The sequence below is a fragment of the Gracilinanus agilis genome, chromosome 1 (assembly GCF_016433145.1).
Source record: "Gracilinanus agilis isolate LMUSP501 chromosome 1, AgileGrace, whole genome shotgun sequence".
Lineage (NCBI taxonomy): Eukaryota > Metazoa > Chordata > Mammalia > Didelphimorphia > Didelphidae > Gracilinanus > Gracilinanus agilis.
Genome location: NC_058130.1, coordinates 351744039 through 351771337, shown reverse-complemented (window position 1 = coordinate 351771337; position 27299 = coordinate 351744039). Strand labels below are relative to the sequence as shown.

Sequence of the window (27299 nt, the reverse complement as noted above, 5' to 3'; positions counted from 1 at the left end):
AGTAGATGGGAAATTTGAGGTAGTTAAATGGCTCAGTGGATGAAGTGTTGGGCCTATAGCTGGGAAGACCTAAGTTTAAATCTAACCTCAGACACACTAGCTGTGTGACCCTGGGTAAGGAATTTGTAACTTCTGTTTGCTTTAATCAGTTGGAGGAAGAAATGACAAGCCACACCATTATCTTTGCCAAGAAAATCTCATGGACAGCTGGGTTCGTGGAATCATGAAGCGTTGGACATGATAAAACAACTGTACAACAACAAGATGGGAAGCAATGATATTTACACAGATACATTTAAAATATTAGAGGAAAGGAGAAACATAGAAAAAAAATTTGTGCTTGGATATAAATTTCCCTGAGTACTGCTTTAGCTGCATCCCACAGCTTTTGGTAGGATGTCTCATCATTGTCATTCTCTTCAATAATTTGTTCTTGAACTAACTGATTTTGGAGAATATTATTTAATTTCCAATTAATTTTTGATTTGCCTGTCCATGCACCCTTACTAATTATTATTTTTATTGCATTATGATCTGAAAAGGTTACATTTATTATTCTTGCTCTTTTGCATTTATTTGCCATGTTTCTATGCCCTAGTACATGGTCAATCTTTGTGAATGTACCATGTGCAGCTGAAAAGAAGGTGTATCCCTTTTTGTCCCTATTTATTTTCCTCAACATATCTATTAACTCTAATTTTTCTAGGATTTCATTCACCTCTCATATCTCTTTCTTATTTATTTTTTGGTTTGATTTATTTAGATCTGATAGTGCGAGGTTCAAGTCTCCCACTAGAATAGTTTTGCTATCTGTTTCCTCCTTGAGCTCTGCCAATTTTTCCTTTAGAAATTTGGATGCTATACCATTTGGTGCATGCATGTTGAGTACTGTTATTTCCTCATTGTCTATACTGCCTTTTATCAGGATGTAGTTACCTTCTCTATCTCTTAATCAGATCTATTTTTACTATTGACTACTTCTCCCTTCTTTTTCTCAGTTGAAGCCCCATAGGTTTTGCTCTAGCCTGTGTTATTTGGAATTTTGAGGGTTCCATTGAGAGGTATTTGAGGCTCATTTGAGCCTTGGAATACTTAGATGTGTGACAGACTTCCTGTGGACATTTGGTGGACTTTGAAACTACATTTTCCATTATTCATTGGGTTTCCAGTTTCTGACGTGATGACGTGTAACAAGGTGGGAGGTCGGGCTTGGGACTGTCTCTTGGTTTACATAGGAGAGGTCAGGGAAGGTAAGGAAGGTAAATGGCTGATGGCGGCATTTTTGAAATAGATCTTAGCCAGGCATGTGGCCATTTCTTTATTTTACCAACATGGCCTTGATTAAGTTATTACTTCTTTTAATGTCAGTCTCTATTAGTTTTAATTATTACAAGCCTTTGACCTTGACCCTATGTATGTCCACCTGCCTCATGTGTGTTTCTTGTAGACAACATATGGTAGGATTTTGTTTTCTAATCCACTCTGCTATTTGCTTCTTTTTTATGGGCCCGTTCATCCCATTCACATTCAGGGTTATAATTATCAGCTGTGTGTTCCCCAACATTTTGATATCCTCTCCTAGTTCTGCCTCTTCTTCTTACACTATTACCTTTTAACCCAGTGGTTTGTTTTAAATCAGTCCCCTTTATTCCCTCCCTTAGTTTACTTCCCTTTCCACCCCCTCCCTTTTTGTTCCCCTCTTTTAATTTTTAAGGCCTAATTAATTCCCTCCCCCGTCTCTTTCCCTCCCTTTTTTGAACTCCCCACCCCCCTGTTCCCCTTAGTTTATCCCTTCTGACTTTCTCCTTAGGGTTAGATAGAATTCTATATCCCAGTGTATATAGCTACTCTTCCCTTTCAGGATTAATTCTGCTGAGATTATGGCTTAAGTATTACCTATTAATGCTCTCTTTCTCTCCTTCTTATAATAGTATTCCTCCCCTTCCATTCCCATGTCCTCTTTGTGTGTTATAGATTATCCAATTTTTCTTATTCATTCAAGTTTCTCTTGGTGCCATCTACTATTCCTCTCCACCTCCACTTTTTTTTCCCATATCATCTGAGACCAGTGATGGGCAAACTATTCCCTTTGGGCCAGATCCAGGCCTTAATTTACACATCACTGCCTTAAACAATGAAGCAATTAATGCTTAATTAATTAATTAATCACTGCCTTAAGCATTAATTGCTTCATCGCTTAAGGCAGTAATGGGCAAATTACAGCCTGGATCTGGCCTATGGGGAATAGTTTGCCCATCACTGTCTTAGACTATTTAGTACTCCAACCTCTATCTATGAATAATTCTTATAATTACTATACTAGTGAATACAATTTTTGAAAATTACACATAACATTTCCCCATATAGGAATACAAATAATTTGATCTTATTGAAGCCCTTAAAGAAGCAATTTTAAAAATAAGAGTATTCTTTCTCTCCCCTCTCTTTCTTATTTACTTTTTCATGTTTCTCTTGATTTTTGTGGTTAGATATCAGACTTTCTATTTAATTTTGGTCTCTTCTTTACAAATAATTGGAAATCTTCTATTTTGTTGAATGTCCATACTTTTCCCTGGAAGTATATAGTCAGTTTTGATGGGTAGGTGATCCTTGGTTGTAGACCCAATTCTCTTACCTTTCTGAATATCATTCCAAGCCTTGTAGTCTTTTAGTGTGGAGATTGCCAGATCCTATGTAATCCTGATTGGTGCTCCTTGATATCTATATTGCCTCTTTTTGGCTTCTTGTAATATTTTCTCCTTAACCTGGAAACTCTTGAATTTGGCGATTATATTCCTGGGGGTTGACTGTTGAGGGTTTAGTGTAGAGGGTGATCTATGGATCCTTTCATTGCCTTATTTTGTCCTCTTGCTGAAGGACATCAAGGCAGTTTTCTTGAATAATTTCTTTTAGTATGGTGTCCAAATTTCTATTAATTTCTGATTTTTCAGGAAGACTAATGATTCTCAAATTGTCTCTTCTATAGCTGTTTTCTTGATCTTTCATTCTCTCAGTGAGATATTTCATGTTTCCTTCTATTTTTGTCATTCTTTTGATTTTGCTTTATTAGTTCTTGCTATCTTTTGAGATCATTGGCTTCTACTTGCCCAATTCTGGTCTTTAGAGACTAGTTTTCTGCTATAATCTTTTGATTTTCCTTTTTGGTTTGTTCTATCCTGTTTTCCAGCTGTTTAATTTTAGTCTCCAGTTTGCTTATCAATTCTTTTGATTTTGGGGCATCTTTCTCTAATTGGGAGTTTCTTTCTTTTAAACTATTAATTTCCTTTTGAGCTATTTCCTACTTTTCTTGCCAAATCTCTTCCATCTTTTCTCATGATCTCAGATTTGAACTCTTCAAGAGCCTGTGACCAATTTTTATTTTTTTGGGAAGTTTTGGATGTGATTACTTGTTTGTCCTCCTCTGCTGTCTGCTCTGTTGTCTGGATTTTTTCTGTGTAGATGTTATCTTGTGTTAATGTTTTCTTCTTGTTCTTCTCTTGGGTAGTTCTTGGGCATTGCTTGCCATTATTATTATGCTGTTTTTCTTTCTCAGTCAGAAGTCTGGGTGAGGCAGAAAAGCTCTCTGTCTATAGAGCTATGGAGCATTTTTTGCCTGAGTCACTGCGCAGTGCTGTTCCTCTCAGCTTTATTCTCATGCCCAAGGTCTGTGCTCCTGGGGTCTCAAGTCTAACTGTTTTCAGGGTCAAGCCTCCTGGTGGTCCCCTTGCTTTCTCCTTTGCTTGAAGCTCCTTTAAGAGTCTTAGCGCTCTGCTTCCACAGTCCAGCACCCCTCTGCCCTAAGTCCCTGCCCAAGGTCTGTATTCAAGGTCCGAGTTCAAAGTCTGAGCTCTTTAGCCTCTTGGGTTCTTAAGTCTTGCTGCTCTCAGGAGCCAGACCCTGGTGGTCCCAGGTAGTTGCCAGGAACTTAGTGAATGCCCCAAGCTTGCAGTAACTCTAGTGTGCTGGCTTTTGAACTGTAGGTGGTGTGGGGGTAGGGGGTGATCAGCTCGCATTTTAGTGAGAGCCATTTCACCTCCTTATACTGTGGAAATGCCCCGATCCCACGTACCTTCATTGCTGCATCCTGTTGTGGGGTCCCTTCCATCTGGATTTGGTTTTTGTGTCCTTTTGAGGTATCATGTGTACTTGGGTTAGGAGAGTTCAGTACCCTGCTTCTACTCTGAAGGCATCTTAACCCAGAAGTCTGTGCTTGGAAAAATGGGAGGGGCTAAGTAATTAAACCACTTTACTCCAAAGTCCAAAGTTCAATGAGCCATTGTCACACTCAAGGAAAAGCCTCTAATGAAATGATGCTGTCTTACTGTGACCCTGGTTGACATTTTTTATCAGTGACCTTTCTTCAACTAATTTAGAACATAAGGGATCAGAGTGAGGTTGACTTAGAGAAAGTTTGAGCAAGATCTTAAAAGAAATGAAAAATATTGATCGTTGTTGATTAGAGAAAAGGAAATTTTAGGTGGAAAAAATGACATGAATAAAGCTATAAAATTTTTTTTTGTTTTCTTTGCCCTAGCATATATATGTATATACACACATATGTATGTATATTTGTTTATATATACATATTATAAAGATTAAAATTAATAAAGGCTGATATAATAATATAAATTAGTATTTTAATTAAAGCCATGCTGATAGATAAAGTCATTAGACCACGCGCTTATAAGAATTTAAAACTGCCGCCTGCGCCATTATTATTACCTCCATGTGCTCAGGTAGCTAAAGAGGAAGTTCCGTCTCACCCCGGAGATTTAAACTGTTCTCTGCGTGGAGACGTAGGCATCCCCACGCCCAAAGAACCGGAACCGGAAACCCGTTGGACCACGGGAAATGTAGTTTGATAATTTCCACGTGTCCATAGAAAATACATATATATACTTAAAGATGGCATCTCCCAAATTTCACTTTTATAATATAAATCTGTGTATGCACATATAAAACTTCTAGTTGTAAATATATAGATATACCTTGTTTTATTGTACTTTGTAGAAATTGAATTTTTTACAAATTAAAGGTTTATGGCAATCTTGCATCAAGCAATCTGTCAAGGCTCTTTTTCCAATAGCATGTGCTCACATTACAGCTCTGTGTCACTTTTTGTCAGTTCTTACATTTCAAAATTTTCAAGTTTGTTTTATTATTATTATTATTATTATTATTATTATAACAATATTGTTATTATGGTTATTATGTCTGTTATGATAACCTGTGATTAGTGATCTTTGATGTTACTATAAGTAATTATTTTGGGGTACCACAAACCATGCCCATACCAAGTGGTGAACTTAATTGATAAATGTTTTGCATGTTTTGGCTACTCTACTAATTGGCTGTTTTTTCATCTGTATTCCTCTGCTCACTCCTCTCTATTCTCTAAGACAGTGATGGTGAACCTATTAGGCATGGAGTGCCAGTCCCTGCCCATACTCCACCCCCCAGACAGAGTGCCATTCCTAATCCCGCTCCCCCAGACCACATGCCATTGGGCTGTTGGGCAGAGGGGCAGGGGATGTGAAAAAATATCGTCAGGCATGGTAGAGAGGGGGTGGGAAGCACCTCCTCCCATGTACCTCTGCCTTTCTAGTAATGAATGGGGTTAATGGGGACAGGGTGTCTGTGTGCCCATAGAAATTGCTCTTTGTGCTGTCTTTGGCACTCATGTCATAGGTTTGCCATCACTGCCCTAAGTAAGACACAACAATATTAAAATTGGACCAATTAGTAAACTTACAATGGCCTTTACGTGCTTACATGAAAGGAAGAGTCAATCAATTTGGCAAATTTCATTATCTTATTTTAAGAAATTTTTACAGTCATCCCAACTCTCATCAACCACCATGCTTATCAGTCAGCCACTATCAATATCAAGGCAAGATCCTCCACCAGTAAAAAGATTGTTATTCACTGAAGCCTCAGATAATGGTTAGCATTTTTTAGCAATAAGGAATTTTTAATTAAAGTATATATATACATATATATATGTATGTGTATATATATATATATATATATATATATATATTTAGATGTAATACTGTTGTATACTTAATAGATTACAGTTTAGTGTAAAGTTTAACTTTTATATGTACTGGGGAACCAAAAAATTCATGTGATTTATTGTATTACAATATTTGCTTTATTGTGGTTGTCTGGAATGGAACCCACCATGTGAGGTATGCTTGTATACATGTTGCATACATGTTATAAATATACATATTTTACACACTTAAGCCAATATACGTATACACACATATATTTACTGCTATAAGTATTTTATTTATATAATATATAATATAATAATTTACAAAATGCTTTCATATCTTTCATCTCAATTGACCCTTATAGTAGTCCCTAAAGTAACAGGGATATAATGGTAAATCCATTTTTTTCCACAAATGTAGAAACAGGCTTTGAAAGTTTGTGTGTTTCCTAAAAGTCACATGTCTGCTGATAGATCTGGGAGTAGTGGGTGCCTTTTCCATTATACCATGCTTCATTTTAATGATTATTAAAATTGTTTAGTATTGTATAAATATAATTGGAAAATAATTCAATGATAATTTGTCTATTTGCTGCCAAGTCTAAAATATGGCTTTTAAATTATAATTTATGTCTAAATCCATTATATTTTTCAAGTTTCCTTCTAATGTTAGCCAAGATTTATTTCAATATTAATCAGGATATGTGTGTTGACTGTGAAACAGCCTGCCTAAGGTCCAAAACATGGCCCTAGAAGGTTGGCCCTTGCATACTGATTGACTTTTCTTTTTCTTTTTTTTTTTTTTTAAACCCTTACCTTCCATCTTAGAATCTGTACTGTACATTGGTTCTAAGGCAGAAGAATGGTAAGGAGTAGGCAATGGGGGGGTCAAGTGACTTGCCCAGGGTCACACAGCAAGGAAGTATCTGAGGTCAGATTTGAACCCAGGACCTCTCATCTCTAGGCCTGGCTCTCAATCTACTGAGCCACCCAGCTGCCCCCTTGACTTTCTAATTATAACAGTGGAATACCAGATCTGAAGTCAGAGAACCTGGTTCAACTTCTGACTGTCTACCACTTATTACCTGTGTGACCTTGAGCAAATCATCTATCTATTCTGGACCCCAACTTTGTCATATATAATGACAAAGAAATTGGGCTTCATGATTGATCTTGAACATTTCTCCCAGGACTAAATGTATGATCCAATGATCTTAATTATTCTAAGAACACCTATTAAAGCACAGAGTTGTAATACATACAGATATGTTAGTATAAGGAGAACATATACTAATCAAATCTTTTTTTAAATATTAAAGAATAATGCCTTATTTTCATATTAACTGTCTAAGAAGTAGGTTCTTTTGAAATTATAGAATTATAAGTTATTATTGATTTGCTCGGCAAACTATCCAGTCTTTATTGTCATAAAGAATTTAACTTCCATATTTAAAAACAATATGAGGCATGTATGAAGCACCTAATATGTACCAGGGACTGTATGCTTGGACAATTAGACTGTTCCACCACTCCTTTCTGCTTATATCCTTATTCACTTATCTCTTTCTAGATTTAAAGGAATTCTAGTGGATTGGTTGCTCTGAAATAGTCTCAGTTAATTACCAAAATTGCTAAAACTAACTAGCATAGTCCTTAACCCTAGAGTAAAACTAGAGAAATTATCCACTCCCTCATGTAATAGTTTCCCTTCTCAAAATTGAATCATAAACCCACTTTTAGATAAAATCATCGTTAGTGTCTGTATAATTTATTAGCTAGCTCAGAACATTCAAAGAGGTTGGAGTCAGAGGAGTTCATCTGGTATCATAGAGACATTCAGGGTCATCACTAATAAATGATAGAACTGGGATTTGAAACTACATCTTTTTAATTTTTAAAAAATCCTTACTTTCCTTCTTACAATCAGTACTGTGTATTGGTTCCATGGCAGAAGAGCTGTAAGGGCTAGGCAATGGGGGTTAAGTGACTTGCTCAGGGTCACACAGCTAAGAAGTGTCTGAGGCCAGGATTTGAACCCAGGATCTTGTCTCTTAGCCCGACTCTATACTCTGAGCCACCTAGCTGCCCTCTTATCATATCACTTTTGATGACAAGTCCAGTACTCTTGTACTATACCATGCTATATTTTTGATGGTAAACTCAGTTTCCCCATTCATAATGTCTATTAAATGTTATCTTTCAGAGCATGAAAGGAAAAAGCAAAAGTAGTCATGACTTGCTCAAGGATGATCCACATCTCAGTTCAGTTCCAGTTGTTGAAAGGTTAGTATCATATTAGTGCATTCTCAAGTTCATGGTTGTGGGGGGGGGGGCACTTTTTTGTTATAGTATTTTAATTCTTTTTTGGCAGAACCAAATTGATCTCTTTTAAAAGGTGCATGGAATCATAATTTATTTTCTTTGATTATCAGCAATATGACCCTTTATTAAGCTTGTGTTTGACTTTTAATATGGAGAAAAACATATAGTTTATTACTGTATTATTACTGTCGAATTTAAAAGTAAATTAAGATTAATTTTAAAGTTTTGTAGGTTGGAAATATTTTCATTATTCTGAGTTTGCTTAAAAATTTTTTTGTTTAATAGATGTTTAATAGAATTTGGATTGCAAAATGTCAGAAAACAAATATTAAAAATTGTCTATGTGTAATTGGGAAAAATAAAAGAATAAGAGAGAAAAAAAAGAAATTTGATGTTTAATTAAAATCTAGTTTGCCAAAGTCTTGATGTACTTGGACTAAATCTTTCATACTTTCAACTATGTTAGTGTTTTCATTGAAGTATAACAGTGAATCTCTTTTCCAAGAACCAGCAATAATGTTTTGTTCTAAAACATTGAATATAATTTTTTTTTTTGTTTTCTGTTATATAACAAATCTGTGATCTGTGTTGTTCCTCTTTGGGGCTGAAGGATTACCTTTGATTAGATTCTTTCTGATTACTTGATGAATGAATAGTTGAATGACTGCTCAATCTTTTTCTATGAATGGAATTATTTTGTCAAATTTTCACATCTTACTTTGGTGATCCTCTTGAATGCAGTCTTCCTTAATAGGTACTGTGCTTTCATTCAGCCTATTACATTGGATTGTGGTCCAAGAAATTCTGAGCCTTAGTAATAGAAGTAACTTGACATATCTATATACAGACTGTCAATGAATTTTATGCATAATAGTGTGTGACATGGAGGATTACAGTTGAGAGCGGGAGTAAAATGCTTGTTTCTTAAAGTTAGAACATTGTAAGAAGTCTTACTAATAGCAAAACATTTAAGAATATTTGATATAAAGAATATTCTTTAGCCAGAATTTACACAACAGAAACTTCTTCCCAAAGATTTTTCAACATGTTAACATTAGAAATGTTCAGAGCCTTTAATCTGGTTCAGTGACATAATAAATCAGTTTGACAATATGTATCTCTTTCTTATTGTGAATCAAGAAACTCCATTTGTATGAGTAACTACCTTTGAGCAGTAAAGACCCAAGTGAAAAAATTTAGTTGAGCTAATGTGTCTAGAAAATAGGCTGCAATTTTTAAAAACTATTTTAGTAATCTTATTAATTTCAAAGAGAATCTGAAATTTATATGAATCATCTGTTTCTTTTTAGTGAAAAGGGTGCAGATTCAGTGACAGGAGATTCAGATAATGTGAGTAATAAGTTTTATATAAATAGTTTTGTACTATTTATGGATGAAAAATTTAAAATGTAATTAATTTTGTAATATTAAATTGTTAATTATTTGTGGTTAGGTGTTTTACCTGAAATATTTGTAAATATATGTGAGAAATGATAACTTCAATGTTTTTTTTAAAAAGCCATTATTCTACTTCCATATAAATAGTTTTGCACTATAGGTTTGTCACAGAGGATTGTATTAAGATTTAAGTTTTTAAAATAGATTGGTGAGAGACAGCTAGTTGGCTCAGTGGAGAGATAGTCCAGCCTGGATATAGGAGGTCCTGGGTTCAAATGTGGCCTCAGATACTTACTAGCTAGGTGACCCTGGGCAAGTCGCTTAACCCCAGGTGCCTAGCTCTTACTTCTCTTTTGCCTTGGAACTATTCTGAAATGGAAAGTAAGGGTTTTAAAAAAATAGGTGGGTGTTAAGTATATGACTAAAAAACTTAAAAGTCATTTTTCTTCTAATATGTAAATAGGCAAGGTACTTTTTAAATCAATGAAATGCAGCTATTGAATAAATAAAACTGATCTTGGACAATTCTGAAGGACTTATGATAAAGAATGCTATCTGCTTCCAGAGAAAAAACTGTTGGAGTCAGATATAGATCAAAGCATACTATCTTTCACATAAGTTTATTTATGGTTTTATTTTGGAGTTTTAATTTTATGTGAGTATTCTCTTACAATAGTGACCAGTATGTTTTGCATGATAATACATGAATAATCGAGATCAAATTGCTTACCATCTACAAGATGGGGAAGGGAAGGGAGAGAGATAATTTGGATCTTATAATTTCAGAAAACATATATTGAAAGTTTATTACATGTAATTGGGAAAATAAAATATCTTTGAATAGAGACTTCTTTTGTTTCCAAGTAGAAAGAATTAATTATATAGTCTTGGGAGGCAGGATCCATGCCTTATTTTTCTTGGTATCATTGGCCCTCAGTGCCTAACACAATCCTATGATCATAGGAAAGCAATGAATGTTTGTTAAATGAATGTATTTCATGGCCACCAATGAAACAACATAAATCTATATTCATTAAAAACAGTTCACTCAAGAAATGTTATGCAACACATATAGTAAATGATCAGTTTGTAAAATATTTGTGTTTTTTTCTCTATGATTGTTAGGCTAATTGTTACCAAGACAAATATTAAATTTTATTCTCTAGAATGAAGATGAATGTGAAGATGAATATGATAGTGATGAAAAGAATCAAATGAAAGAACGAATTGCTAAAAAATTGAAAAAGGATAAAAGTGAAAATGTTAAATCTGCTAAAGGAACAGACAAAGAAATAGAGAAGAAATCAGCTAGCCGCAGGTGAGTCAAATATGCTTGTGTTTCAGTATATTTTTAGGAAATCTCTTTCTCTGATAGCATTTTAAATACATTATTCAACTATAATTAAAATATCACATTTTAATGATTGGTGATTCTTTGAATTTTTTTAGCCTGTGTATAGTCTTGATGAGAATTTTTATATGTTGTGCTCATTTAGTGCCACTAAATGTTAGTCAGTCAGTAAATATTCATCCCACAAACATGCAAAGTTAAGACTAAAGACCAAGACCTCCCCACAAAAAGAACCAACATGAAAACTCCTTGTAAGAAATATAGTTGAGCAGAACAAAGCAATGAGCAGCCATCTCCAAAAATACATATTTCTTTTTGCACCATGGTCAAGAAGTAAATAACATGCTTCATCTTATTTTCTCTGAGGACATTGTTGGTAATACTACATTGATCAGAGTACTTAAGTTTTTTGACATTGGTTTTCTCTACAAAATGTTATTTAATACTGCATTAGTTCATAGTATCCAGGATTATCTGAAATCATATTTTTGGCCTTTTACCACTTGTTAATATTCCAATTGAACTCATATACCAGAATTTCTTTATCCATTCCAAAATTGATGGACACTACTTAATATACTAATTTTTCCCTCTTCTTCCCCTCTTTAACTTTCCCCTTCAGTATTAAGAAGTTTGTTTTACTTATGGCTTTTATTTTCCTGGTATTATTTTCCATGTTGCTCTACCTTTTACAGCCCTGTTTATTTCCCTGTTGAGTTTGATACATTTCTACATTAAATTATTTGTACATATATAATCAGGCTTTCTTTGAAACATTTCAGATAAGAATGAGTTCCATTTGATGCCCATTTACCCCACCCCTTCCTCCATGTTTATATGCTTCTTCCTTACTCTAGTTATGAACAACTGCAAGGTCTAGCTCTTTTTTTCTCCTTTGTACAGTACTCTTTTTACTCTTCCTTCTTTTTCTTCTTTGAATATCCTCAAAATGGAACCAGTCCACTGTTGGGTCCTCTGTTTTCCTCATTTAGCTCCCTCAAATATCCTTTGAAGACATTAAGGTTCTGAGTGGAGAGCTGTTACTTCCCAACCTACCATTCCACCTTCACTTCAGTTCAGAAACACTAGCCCCCTAGCTGTTCCACGCACACAACGCTCTATCTCTTAACTTCAGGTATTTTCCCTGACTGAAAATGCTTGAAACTCTTTCCCTCCTCAACCCCACTCCTAGCGTCTCTGGCTTCCTTCAAGTCAAAGACAAAGTCTCACCTTCTACAAGAAGCCTTTCCAGCTAATCTCCCTAATTTATAGTAACTTCTCTCTGTGATGACCTCTAGTTTATTCTGTATATATTTTCTTTACATATACCTCTTTGTATGTTGTCTCCATTGTTAGACTAAAGTTTCTTGAGAGCAGAGACTGTTTTTTACCTGTCTTTGAGACCTTCGTACTTAACACAATAATGAAATAGCTCCAGTCCCTTTGCCTGAAAGCATATCCCTCACATAGACTTGCTCACATACTCTGTAGAAATTCACAAAAATCTCTGTATCTCTTGATTGTTAATCTTACATTGAAATTTACTCCTTTATATTGACCAAAGGAAGATAAGCCAGCTACTTATTTAAGATCTGAACATTTTAAAACTGTGATAAATTCAGAGAACTTTTGAATCTCCTGTTTTGTCTGGACTTTCTCTTGGTCTGAGTAGTTAACCACTCTCCTTACTTCTTACCCCTATCCCAGTCAGAGTTAGATACATTTTTAATGTCTTTTGCTTTTTGCCACTTTAGTAAGGAAAGGAATGGTAATTTCTTTTTTAAAATTTAATTAAGTTCATTTAATTAATTAATTAATTGATTAATTGGGAGTTTTTTCCCCCATGGTTACATGATTCATGTTCTTTCCCTACTGTCCTCCCACCCCCTCCCTCCAATAGCCAATGAGCAGTTAAACCATATTTTAGATGTATCATTGATCAAGACATTTCCATATTTTTAATATTTGCAATAGAGTGATCTTCTAGAGTCTACATCCCCAGTCATATCCCCATCTAATCATGTGATCAAGCAGTAGTTTTTCTTCTGTGTTTCTACTCCCACAGTTCTTTCTCTGGATGTGGATAGCGTTCTTTCTCATAAGTCCCTCAGAAATGTCCTGGATCATTGCATTGTTGCTAGTAGAGAAGTCTATTATATTCGATTGTGCCACAGTGTTTCCGTCTCTGTGTATAATATTCTCCTGGTTCTGCTCCTTTCACTCTGCATCAATTCCTGGAGGTCATTCCAGTTCACATGGAATTCCTCCAGTTCATTATTCCTTTTAGCACAATAGCATTCTATCACCAACAGATACCATAATTTGTTCAGCCGAGGAATGGTAATTTCATAATAAAAACTCTTAAAACATCAACATTAGCAAACATTTATTAGACACCTACTTTGTTTTAGTGATATTGCTAAGTGCTGGGAATACAAATTCAAAGAATGAAACATTCTCTACTCAAAAAGTGCTCAGGAACAAGAAATATATAAGTATATACAGAATAAATGTAAAGAAGATGAATACAATTAAGTTCAAAGTAGTTAAATGCAAGGTAGTTTGGGAGAGTGGGCACTAGCATTTGGGGGATCAGGCAAAGCTTTATGCAGAAGACAGTACTTGACTGAATCTTAAAGGAAGTCAGCTGTAAAGTAGAAATAAGTAGGGCAAGCATTGCAGGTGTGAGTGTCACCTATGGAGACAGGAGAAGAAATATATGTGAGGAACAAAGAGTTTGTTTTGATGTCAGAGTGTGGGAAGGGGTATAATGTACATTGAGACTTTAAGAGATAGGGTAGAGCATCAAACTAAACCGGAGTTTATGTGTTATCCTAGAGCAGTGATTCCCAAAGTGGGCACCACCGCCCCCTGGTGGGTGCTGCAGCAATACAAGGGAGCAATGATGGCCACAGGTGCATTTGGGGGTGGTGAATAACTTTAAGGGGGCGGTGATAGAATGTGACAGGGGGTGCTAAGTAATATTTTTTCTGGAAAGGGGGCAGCTGGCCAAAAAAGTTTAGGAACCACTATCCTAGAGGCTGGAAGGGGCCATTTGAGCTTATTTAGTAGGGGAGTTACATAGTCAGATTTCATTTAAGGAAAATCACTTTGGAAGCTGTATATAAGATAGACTTTTATGACGAACAGCTTGGGGGATACATAGGTCAATTAGGGGATTACTGTAATCCTCCTGATTAGCAATGATAAAGGCCTAAAATTGTGTCTGTGAGTAGAGAGAAATGTTTGCTTATGAGAGGTGTTGTGGAGGTAGATATGGTAAGATTTGACAACTGATTAGAAATATGAGGATAATAAAAGTAAGGAATCATGAAGGATGCTGAGGTTAAAAACCTGAAGAGACTTGCAAGGTGATAGTTCTTTTGACAAAAATAGTTAATTTTGCGAATGGGGTGGACTTAGAGGGAAAAACAAGAAGTTCTATTTTAGACATGTTGAGTTTAAGATGCCTCTCAGCATTTAAACAGCACACCCTTACTTGTGTCATGAGATAAACACACACCCCGAATTCCCTAAGATGAACACTGAACTAAAAAAGTTCATAATAAATATCTTCCAGATGGAAGCATCCCAGGTCTCTCAAATAAATGTTCCCAATACTTGTTGATCTAATAGGGTGATTCCAGTTACTTTTTCCAAGTCTGCATCAGAACTGTAGCATCTGAACAATCAAGCTTGAACAACTTGAGCTCTGTGGGGGAGAAATTGACTTTTCATAGGTAATTTACTTTCTTGGGTGATTGAATTTTAGATATCCTTTCCTGTTGCCAGTACAAAAAAATCTCATTCTTTTCCTCTGTTCTAGATTCTGTCTCCAATATCCATTTGACTCTTATGTTCTAGATGAGTTCATCACAATTTATTGTGAGCTCTAACCACTGAATGAGTTTTTCTTCTTTTTGAAGACATCTCCAGGGAAAGGCAATGGTTCTGAATTCCTAATAATCTAGAAAACGTCCTTAAACCTGTTTAGTCATTTCTACCATTTGAGGTACTGCTCCTGTGTCTTGCCAGATAATTTGATTATCTACATTGGGCAGCCAGTTTCTCAGTTACATCACATACAAACTGCCTATTATTCATTTCCCCCTAAAAACTGTAATTTCCAACTGGCCCACTTACTCCATCAGAATTTGTGGTACCTTGTCCTTTGTTTCAGTGCATAGTTCCAGTGGCTAAAAGCACATTTCCATACAATACTACCAATTAGCTCACAACCCACTCAGAATACCCTTATAATGCTTTTGGGGGTAGGGAGAGAGATAAAAGAGACAGAGACAGAGACGGATCTCATTTGGTAAAAATTCCACATGTGACACCAGCTATTTTCATTGGGCTCTCATAATTTTGCTAAAGAATTAGAACATACACAAATTCAATTAAAAGTTAGTTATTTTACTTAAAATGACAGTGCATGAAGTCTACAAATGAGGGAATGAAAGATATTTATTACATCTTTGGAATAATAGATCATATAGCTCATCGGGTCCAGGACTCTTATATATATGTTCTCCCAGATTCCCTGGTAAAGTCTTTCCACCCACCACTCCTGGCTTCTAGGAATATTTTTTAGGTACTCCTGGACTGGATGGGAAGCTTGTTTCAAGCCCCAAAACTGCCTCATCTGGGCAAATACTTAAATTCCTTGAGAAACAGAAGAACATGACAGTTAAAGGCAGTACCAATTAGGATATATGCTCATTTTTAGACTTTTCAGAGGACAGAAATTGAAGCTTCCAAGCAGTAATGTCTCCTTAGAAAATAAAAACAATTGAAAGAATCAACTTTCAGATAGCTCTTTCAGATAGCTGCTTGTGACACTATAATCATTTGAAGTTTTCAGAGAAATTTATAATAATTCAAAAAATTAATCCAATCATTAGTCAATTAACAAGCATTTTTAAAAGTGCATAATTATGTTCCAGGGATGAGGCAAACACTAAGGACCTAAAGAAAAAATAGTCCTACTTCTCATGGAGCTGACATTCTACATAAGGAGAAAACATGTATATAATTATGTGCAAAATACTATACTAGTAAAAACCAAATGAATTAAAAAGGCATATTTCCCAGGCTGAGACATGCAGCTAGATTTGTTAGATTTGTATCATGTTAGGATGCTAAAATTGCTAAAAACCCTCTCATCTATATTTATACACGCATGCATACATACAGGCATGTATGCATACATACACATGTGTGTATACACACATATAAAATTGGCCTAGGGTCACTTAGCTAGGAAGTGTCTTAAGTCAAATTTGAACCCAGGACTTCCCTTTTCTGGGTTTGAGTCTCAATCCACTGAGTCATCTAGCCGCCCCTAGTAGTGTATTTTGGACAGCACTGCAGATAGATAATGAACTTGATCCAAAATTTATTAGAATAATAAGCTTTGATTGGATTATGTTTGGGAAACTGTGTAGCTCTTTCCATGATCCCCGTTTGCTTATTGCTGTTGTTGATGCTTCAAAAGCATTGCAAAATGATTAGATATCATTGAACCACCATGATTTCAGAATAATGCATTACAAGTGATCCTTAAGATGGGAATGATGCATAGTCACTATGAGCAGACTACAGCATATTATTAACAGTGGCTTGTGCACAGGAAGTAGTTTGACTATCAAGGATGTGTTTGTAAATAAATATAAATGTTATATTTGTCAGTAACATTCATGACCATAATAGCATGTAAGAATGACTACTATAATTTGACTACTATATCAGAACTCACAAGATAGTTAAACAACTAGAGGAAACCTACTAGTTTATTGGATGGATCTTTTATGAAGGATTTATAGAAAAACACGAATAAGTATTATATAGGATGAGATGGCCTGGAGGAGTTGGATTTGAATCATTTGGGGGATGACTCATACCATTGAAGTCAAAGTACCATCTAAAGAAATGTAAATAGAATTCTTGACTCCTCTGGAGGTAATTTAAGCAACAGAACCTTGGTTTTGTAAATATACTTACATAAGAAACTTCATCTCAAAATGCATTTTCTCTGCCTTGTTTACCTAAAATCTATCCTTAGTCAGTGTTAAATAATTCAGCACAACAGTTTGAATTTGCAGGGTTTCACAGTAAAGTGACCCCAAACATTTATGGCCTTATCTACAATTACTAGGAAGAATCCTTAAATTTGTTGGTATCTCAAATATAGTCAGCCATGCTAAAGGATATGTTTGCTTCTATCATTCTTTAAAAGCAGTGATTGTGTTTCCAGGCATGCTCCCTAAAGACTATTCTACCATACTGATTTTTTTTATAAACTTGTGTTTATTAGTTATTTTTGATCACTACTTAAGCTTCTCCATTTTAAAAATAGAACACAAAAGTTGAATTAATCATGTGGCATAAAATTTATCTGAAAACTAGAACAATCTTTGAAAAGATATATGTTTTTTAACTCTTTACTTTCCTTGAAATTAGAGCTCTTTAGGTAGGCTAAATTTTCCATCAGATCTATTTAAACTTAATTTTGAACATATAATTCATAACAGTATCTCTGGTTTAAATAGCTACTAGTTTGCTGCTTTTCAAATGTATTCATTTTGAGTGTAATAGAACAAAATGACCTATCAAGGTTGTTGTTCTACTTTATCTCCCTTAAAAAAATAGCATTTTGGATTGTGGAGGCTAGAGTCTAGTCACTGAGTACAGTCCTTCTTATGAGTCACAGGGGAGAAATAATATGCTCAGGGTAGGGCTTCCATAGGACTTGATATCCAATTTATATAGAGTATCCTGTAAAAATCACCTGTCCCCTGTGATGAAATGACCCTTCTCATATCACCAGTAGAAGCTGTTTTATTGTTATAGCCTAGAAATGTCTTAAACCTGGGATCAGGATAAAAAGGCTACATTGCAAGTCAGGAGTCTTGAATTTAAATCCCAGTTCTGCTATTTACTAGTTTTGCAAACTTTAGGCAAATCATTTCACCTATGGGTCTCAGTTTCTTCATGTGTAAAATGAAGGCTTTGGCCTAGATAACCTACAAAGCCTTTTACAATGTAATAATTTTAGAAAAGGATCCCTTCCTTCCTGAAGGAGCAAGTCTTTTCAATCTCATTGTATTTCCTTTTCCTCATATGAGGACCCTGAAGCAGATAATTGTTTTATCCCTAACATTCTGTGATTCTTCAGTATCTTTAAATACAAAGTCTGTTTTTATATAAAGTGAGAAAAAAGCCAAATAAATTACACTGAAACTTTATTGGTTTCATCCTTGATGTAAAACCAAATAATAAAAAGTTAATCCCTAGAAGATTATTCCCTTGATAGTAGTATGAATATGTGGCAACGTATAACTTTCAACTGATATATTTTTCATGATGTAACTTAAAATATTCAAACTACTTTGCAGACCAGTTCTTTTGAAATGCTTTCTACTTGGATGAGTAACTTAAATTATATGAAATATGTGTCATTTAATATTTCTTTTTACTGGAGGGTAATCTTATATATGTGTATATGTATGTTTGTATGTATATAGATTTATGTCTATATACACATACTTGAGCATGTATTTAGGCTTTTCTCTTACATTAATATTTCTCTTTTAGTGTTCATTATTCGATTCTTTTAGACAAAAAATCAGACCCCATTCCTATATAAATAGTGAAATGACAACACTTATTCATCTTCTAAATATTCCGAAGCCTTTCTTCACTGTTTCCTTCCTTCTATCTTTCCTTTCTTCCTTTTTTTCTATTTAAAGAAAATAAAGAAAAAGAAAACAGTATTTGAGGATTATGGGGAAAGGGGGAGATCTTGTTCTCATCTCTTTATTTTATTAATTTATCATTTAGTTTATTTTTTATAGGCAACGTCAATAATCATTGTTATTTTTTTTCAAGTTTGCTAACTTTATGACAGTTTTAGGTTCTGGAATCTGCTTTTTTTTTTTTCTTAAACCCTTAACTTCGGTGTATTGTCTCATAGGTGGAAGAGTGGTAAGGGTGGGCAATGGGGGTCAAGTGACTTGCCCATGGTCACACAGCTGGGAAGTGGCTGAGGCCGGATTTGAACCTAGGACCTCCTGTCTCTAGGCCTGACTCTCAATCCACTGAGCTACCCAGCTGCCCCCACTGGAATCTGCTTTTGGTAAAATTATATCACTCTTTTTTTTTCAGTCTTCTCTTACCTGTCATCTCCACATACTTGATTGCAAAAATGAAAAAGACGGGGAAAAATGAATATTTGCGAATGGTATAGAGGAGTAATCATTTGGCCAATCAAAAATAAATTAAAAGCTATTATTGTCAGTCAAATAAACTCGCTGTGTCTGTACCAAATGAGTGCATATGTCACATTTCTCATTTAGGCATATTTGAAGATTTCTCTCTTTGGTTATTTTTTTCTCATTGTCTATTTTGAATAGAACAGGTGGGGGCCATACTAACCTTCTATCACTTTGGGCAGGGGACCTTGCAAAGTATCTTCACTGATAGTTTGTGGTATTCTTCCAATGGGGAAAGAAACATCTGGAATCCATTATAACTGTTCACTTGGGATGATGTTTAAATCTATAACTAGACTGAATTAGTTTATATGATTCAAATAGAGAATGGTATTTAGCAATGTAATTTTTCAATACATTTATAGACAGTCAAGTTTTCTTTTAATGACTTATCCTAATTTTTTTTTCCTACTGAAGTTTGCATAGTAAGTTCGATATAAAAACTTACAAGTGAAAGATAGCTTTTTAAATTCTAAATACTCTTAATTCATTGAAAAAACCAAGAGGTCAGGGCCCTCTAGTAAAAGTATCACAGACAACCTTTTGAAGCCTGATGTAATTTTATGCCCCACAATCAGACATACTCCCAAATCAAGGGTCAAAAATCTGTATTTCTTTACTTGAGTATCATCTCTGAAGAGACTTTTTACTTTTATAGGGTTTGAGAATTGTACTATATGTAAGTAAGGAAATTTAGTCACAAAGTTAAATATCCCTAAAAGATAGGAAATCTTTTCTCTTCACTGCAGCAAGAATGAGGCAATTTGGGGGAAGGGAGGTAAAAGAACATTTACATCATACTGTATTTCCCTCAGTATAAAATGTGAAAGCCTTAGTGGTGGATATTTATTAGATTACTTATTGTTGTTTGGGAATCACAATTTGTTGTTCTTTTGGAGTTATTTCTGAACATGAGAAATCTTTTAAAATTCATTTTAAAATGATCTTTTTTTGCCCTGTAGGTGGAGCTCATCTGCTATAATTTTTTAAGAAAGTAACTAAATTCTGATTTCTTTCCTGCTTCTTTTATCTTTGCCTTGGTATATACGTATTTGCTGGGCATCAACACGTATCAAGATCTTATAATTTTAGAATATATAGTAAGATTATAAAAATATTATTTACATAAAAATGCAATGGGAGCCTTTTTTGTCATTCTCATCTTTGCCAAGAAAAGTTAATTCCTGTTATGTTTAAAAACACTACATCAAGAAGTAGCTTTTTGATTTCAAGGGAGATTTTAGCAGTTTTTCTCATTTGTGACTTCTCTTTTGTTTTCTTCAAAATATACTCTAAATCAAAAATATTTTTAACCTGGTCATTAAATATTTGGGAATAATCTTGTAATGGCAAAGATGTGAACTATGGGGTCTTGGACAACTTCCAATGTGGTTATAATTACAATCTTTCCCTGGGTCATTTTCTTCCTGTCATTTTCAGTTGGATAGGGCATTGTTTATTTCTTGTTTGGACCTATTCTGCTGGTTGACACTGTTAAATGGAATTTATATTTTCAACCACATACAAATTATGTTAGACTGACCAACAAGTGCAAAATGACTTACTAGAGTGGTTATTCCAAGAATTTGGAAAGCAGTATTGTTATAAAATATGAGCATTGAAGTAGAGGTTAAGATCTCCTAAGAAACTGGATTGAACCTAAAATTATGAAGCAAGAAATAATAAATAGCCATAAGTAATGTTTTCATACCTCCAGAGGCTTGGATAAGCACCCAGAAATGCTGTTGCTAATTTTAACCTCTTAAGTCTGCCTACTTTGGATATGAAATATGAGAACAGGGATTCTTGCAAAGATTTCTGGTGCTTTCTTCCCTGTATTTCTAGGCTTTCTCAGAAAAGGGAATATGCTCATGTGGTATACTTCGTGTTATACCTTCATTATCAGACTTAGGAAGTAAAGATGTGTCTAAATCTACCAACTCTCTGTGATTGTGGAGATTAGGCTAGCTAATACAGAAGAACTGAAATCTACAAGCTTTCAAACTTAGCTTTTCTCATTAGGATCATTTTTTCCCTTCTCCCAATTCCTTCCAGACACCCACCAAAATGTACAAAACAAGAATTACAACTGAAGAAGTGAATTAATCATTTGGCAAACTATTCAACAAATGTATTTTTAATGATACCTAATATATATTAGACTCTCTTATTCAAAGGGAACAAAAACAAGGCAGTCCTTGCCCTCAAGAAGTTTATGTTCTATTGCGAATAAATGGCATTTAAACAAATAAGTGGAAAATATTGTCTATATTATAGACAAAATAAAAAGGAAAAGTCTTTCAAGCTGAGCCTTGACTAGAACTAGGAGTTCCAAGAGGCAAAGGTGAGAAAGAAGAGCATACCAGGCATGGGGACAGCTTGTGCAATGTTATGGAGGTGGGAGATGGAATGTTGTGTAGGAGGAACAGTAAGTAAGCCAGTTTGGCTGGAAAATAGAGTATGTGAAGGTGGGGAATAATGTGTAATTAGTCTGGAAAGATAAGTTGAAACTCAGATTATGAAGAGCTTTAAATGCCAAACAAAGGAGTTTATGTTAAATCTTAAAGGCAATAGGGAGCTGTTAAAGCTTCTTGAGCAGAGGAGTATTATCAAACAACCAATAAGCATTAATTAAATGTTAATTAAGTGTCTGTCTACTATGTGCCAGGCACTGGCTTAGGTATAGGATATTCAAGATAAAAACAAGACAGTTTTTGACTATAAGAAACTTCTATTGAAGGAAGTTTCATACAAATACACACACACACACACACACACACACACACACACACACACATACCTTCTGCAAAGAAGACGTGAAGATGAGGAATGTAATGTGTTTGATAATCAGAAAGAAGACCAGTTCTGTTGGATCAAAAATGTATGAATGAGGGTAAAAGTATGTGAATGAAAGTAATGCATAATTATTTTGGAAAGGTAGGTTGGAGCCAGGTTGTGAAAGATTTAAATGCTAAACAGAGGAGTTTATATTTTATCTTAGTGAAAAGAAACTTTTGGGAGTTGAAGAAAGTAAGCAACTTGATTCAGATCTGTATTTTAAAATGACTACTTTTGCAACTATGTAGAGGATGGAATTGAGAATAGAGAGTATTGCTGGAGGGATCAATTAACAGTCCACTGTAATTAGTACAGGTGAGTGCTAATGAGGATTTGAATCAAGATGGGGACCACATGAATGGAAAGAAACATCGGAGAAAGATATAGAAGTACAGAAAGATGAGGATTGAACCCTTGTAAACTAATAGATCACTGAGAGAAAATGTGAGAAAGGAGAAGTGGCTTTGGACTAATTAAAAGGCAATTGCAGTAGCCCATCTGTGAAGTAACTAGGAGACTAAACTGGGGTTGTGTCTAGGTGATTGAAGAGAAGGGATTGGTTGAAAGAGATGCGGTAGCAATACCAAGTTGGCAACTGATAGGATATACTAATAATAACTAACATTTATGGCTCTTTAAGGTTTGCAAAGCATGTTATATATGTTATTCTTTGAGATCTTCATTATCCTATGAGGTAGGGACCATTTTTATCCCCATTTTATATAAGAGGATATCGAAACTGAAAAAGATTAAGTGACAGGCCCAGAGTCACATAGGCAATAAGTATCTGAGGAAGGATTTGAACTCAGGACTTCCTGACTCTAGTCTCGTGCTCTATCTACTACTACTCCTGACTACCTTTGGATTTGAAGGGCAAAAACTCACTAATGAGAGAAACTCAAGTTGAAAAAAGGCCTTAACCTTCTTCTAGATTTTCTCTGAACATTAGAAAAAATATTGACAGTGAAATGATTCAAGCAGTTAGTAAAAAGTAAAAGAAGGAAAAAAAAGATCTATATAGTGGGTTATTTGCCCTTGGATAGTGAATATTGGACTGTAATTGTTTTTTGAGTATGGGGATAGTGTTCTACCCTGTTGGTGTATGTCTGTTTTGTAGCTTATTATTTAGAGTTTATTCAAAAGTATTATGTAGTGGTTTGACTTAGTTCTCTTTTGAGGAAACATTTGTTTTACTATCATGAGAATTCATTTAAATTTATAGTGTTACTTTACTCCAAGAATTTTAATTTAGCATTTTAAATAAAGTTTTTTTTCAAAAAATAAAAATATTAATGAAAAATTCCTGTATATTAGTAAAAGAAGGAATTCTGGAGGTTTCTAGTATCAGATCCTATATTATTTCCTTTGAGTAATTATTTTTGTAATTAGGCCTCTTGAATAGTGATTGTTGAGTAGTTGAATTTCATGCCTTTTTTTTTATGCTTAGATGTGGGTAAAGGTAAAATCACAATGTAAATTTGTACTATGCTTTGGGTAAACTGTCAAGATACCATGTTTCTTGGGTATAGGCATTTTGTGTAATGTGGCTTCTCTGGTCATGTAACATGAAGCATTACTTCTTCAGATGATGAATCTCAGAGCATTCAGAAGTTGAGGACTTAATATTCAAGAGTGAGCTAGAGTTGGGGAGTGACAGAATGGCATTTCAAAAGCAAAAGGCTTTAAGCTTTATTCATATATAAATATTGAAGCAACTATTTTTTTGTCATTAAATTTTGAATTTCAGACAGAATACACAGAAATATGTATGGGATAGAGTTCCACATAAAAATATAGAAGGAATTGTTTTAATTTGTGTATAATGTTTATTGAAAAGGCTGTATGCTCAAGTGGAAAAAGAGTAGGCTGTTGAGGCAGAAGCCCTTGCCTGAAGTTCCACCTTTGACATTTTTTGGCCATGACACTTTTTACCTTTCAGTGCCCACGGGACTCTATACCAGTGAAATTACTCCTTAATCCCACTCACCTGAAAGCTTATTTTGAGATTTGTATACTTTTTATCTTAATACGGTTATTGTAAGAATCAAATTAGATAACTTATGTAAAATGTTTTCCAAACTTTAATTTTGTATAGTTATTATTATTTAAAGTAAAATTATACCCTTATAGTACCCATGTTACATACTTTAAAAAGGGTTGGGTTTTTTTTTTTAATTATGCTGCATTTTAGGTATAATCTACCCTGAAAGAAGTAGTTCTTGATTTGAAGTATTTATTACTGTGGGTTGTTGATATGTTGTTCAAGTTCAACTGTAAATTTCACCTGAAACTAGTTACTGAATACCATATATGTGCCTGCCTGGGCCACCCAGTATGTGCAACTTCTCCTTGTCGACACATAACTGAGATAAGCTGAAGCCAGATGCCATATGTTTATTTTTGGTGTCTAGTCTCTCTGCTTCCTTTACTTTCTTTGTAGGCTTCTCTTCTCCCTGTCAGGTACCCATAGCTATTCTGCTTCCAAATCCCTTTTCTATCAAAACAAGAAAAGGTTGAGTGTCATCTTATATGCTTTGACATTGCTCCTGCACACTGTGTTAACTTTTTCCAGGTATCAAAGTATCAAATTTCCATTTCTGAAATTAGTGAGTATATGAATTAATATGACTAATCCTTCAGCTTGCCCTTAATGCTACTATATGAATCTAATTCTGAAGGCAAAAGACCTTATTAAGTGGTTTTAAGGTCCCTGAAAAACTAGCTTATAAAAACAAAACAAAACCAGTGACTTGAGCTGGGTAATTTTCCCATACCTTTTTATTATATGTTATCTCCCCTTTTCTGTCCCATGCAGTTGACTTTTAGATGTTGAGGATCCTAATTCATCTCCTGGCCTCAAGTTTCTCCTCTCTAATTCATCCTCCATGCAGGTGCCAAAGTGGTTTTCCTAAAGTACGGGACTGACCATGTTATTCCCATAGTAGTAAACTCCAATGGCTCCGTATCACATCTAGGATCAAAATAAACTTCTCTGATAGCCTTTTTGAAACCCTTCACAGCCTAACCCAAATGTACTTTTTCAATCTTTTTATGCCCTACTCTTCTACCTGTACTTCATAGTTCTGCCAAAATAACCCTATATTTCCTACCTTTGGGCCTGGAATTTCCTCTTATGACTTCTGCCTTTTAGAAGCCCAAGTTTCCTTCAAGGATCAATCGAGGCATTATCTTATATATGACCTCTTTCTAGATTGTACCCAACCCCTTGTTCTCTCTCTGCCAAAATGAGTTTTTAAAAATTTTTTTAAAATATTCTCTATATATTTATTTGCATTCTTGTTGTTTTCCACAATAGAATGTAATCTTTTTGAAGGCAAGGAAAGACCATTTCAGTTATGTCTTTATATTCTCAGGGCTTAGCACAGTGCCTGGGTATCATGGGTATTTCATTTCAAAATGCTTGCTGAACCTGAACAGTTGATTCATTGATTTATTTAGAGCACATTCTCATTGTGTCCTCTCTTCTCTTCATCCATTCTCTATGGCATAAAGGTCATGATATTCTGTTTCTTCTCAGGTAGTCAGTCCACAGTCTCCTTGCCAAGAGTGTGGATAAATGGCTCCTGGGGACTTACTAGTTTTCCCACTATGGAAAACTTCTTCTTGTTCCCTTTCTTATAATACCTAATGCTTGATATTTCAGATATATAAGGCTTGAAATAATATCTTGAATTTATATTGTGCATTTCAAGCCTCTTTTACATATATCTTTCCCCCCCCCATTAAAATTGTCTTGTGAGGAAGTTAAGGCAGGTATTATTCCCATATTTTAGCTAAGTCACCCAATGCATAAAAGTTGTGAAATTCAAAATTACATAGCTAGTTAATGGAAGAACCACAATTAGCCTTCTAATTTTCAGTAGACAGTTCTTTCCACTACACAAAGCTGCCTAATTACGTCTTCGAATCATTGGATATTGCAGTGAAAGGGACCTTTGAGTTCTTTTAGTTCAGAGATTCCTAACCATTTTTCTTTCATGAATTCCTTTGGCAGTCTGATGGAGCCTGTTGACCACTTCTCAAAAAAATGTTTTTAAATGCATAAAAGAAATATCTCAAAGGAAACCAATTATATTGAAATCTAGTTATCAAAATATTGAAAAATAAAACAAATTTCAGGATTCATTTAAAAATCTAATAACAGAAATAAATTTGTTCCAAGATTTTTTGATCATTAATATTAGATGAGGCATAAAATAGGGACACTTGCTCACCAAAGATGTTCATTCATCTCTCATTGAGGAGATCCAATGCCAAGTCCAGATTAAAAAACATTTCACAGTAATTAAACCCTCTAGCTTCTGTTTGTGGGTGACATTATACTAATATTAAATATTTTTTTCTAAATTTTGTAAATTTATAATTGCTGGTTCCTTTGTTGTTAAAAAATAAGCATTAATACATATATTCAATTCAACTTCATAAGACATTATAATATAGAAACATCTATAATTAGACATCTTAGACATCTTTCACAAGTAAACCTTTCTTCACCTGGATGTGTTATCCTATTGTTATCTTGGAGAGGGAGCATTGTGAAGCACAAGTCTTGCCTCAAAGACATACTATGTGATAAGCAAATTATTTTCCTCTCAGTGTTCTTGGAAACTCTTTGAAAATATAGTAAGTTATAGAGAAGTCACTGATAAGTACCAGTGGAAGGAGCTAAAGTGTTCCCAACATTTTTGAAATCATAGACTTCATCTCTTACTCCCACCTTTTCTCAGTAGTATAATAAATAGCTCCATCTCACTTTCATCCTTAATTTCTTAGATCCAGAAATATTTAGTCTTATTTTTGCTTATGTTTAATTTGTAAATTGTGTTTCCCTGTCTACAAGAAAACAGGTCAATATTTAGAAGACCTGTTTCACTTTTCATTCTCTTTCCTATCCACTCAACTCTCAAACTCTACTTTCTCCCTTGTCCTCTTAAACAAATAGCATCTAACTCAATAAATGTAAAAGTGCTTTGAAAAGTACAAAGCACTATATGTAAGTTTGGCTTTGATAGTGTTGATATTGCCCCAAATTTCCTAACTGTGGCAAGATACAAGCTGGTTCCTTGCCACTTGGAAATTTTTCTGATTCCATAGACAA

The 27299-nt window shown here is 34.6% G+C and overlaps 1 protein-coding gene across 1 annotated transcript in view; it reads left to right on the top strand.

The window, feature by feature from the left end:
• CWC27 (CWC27 spliceosome associated cyclophilin) overlaps window positions 1–27299 on the top strand; it is a 348895-nt gene that overhangs the window by 70647 nt on the left and 250949 nt on the right. Inside the window, exons 8-10 of the mRNA XM_044663601.1 lie at window positions 8202–8281; window positions 9631–9670; window positions 10885–11036. Coding sequence (XP_044519536.1) covers window positions 8202–8281; window positions 9631–9670; window positions 10885–11036 — 272 coding nt within the window. The remainder of the gene's footprint in view (window positions 1–8201; window positions 8282–9630; window positions 9671–10884; window positions 11037–27299) is intronic.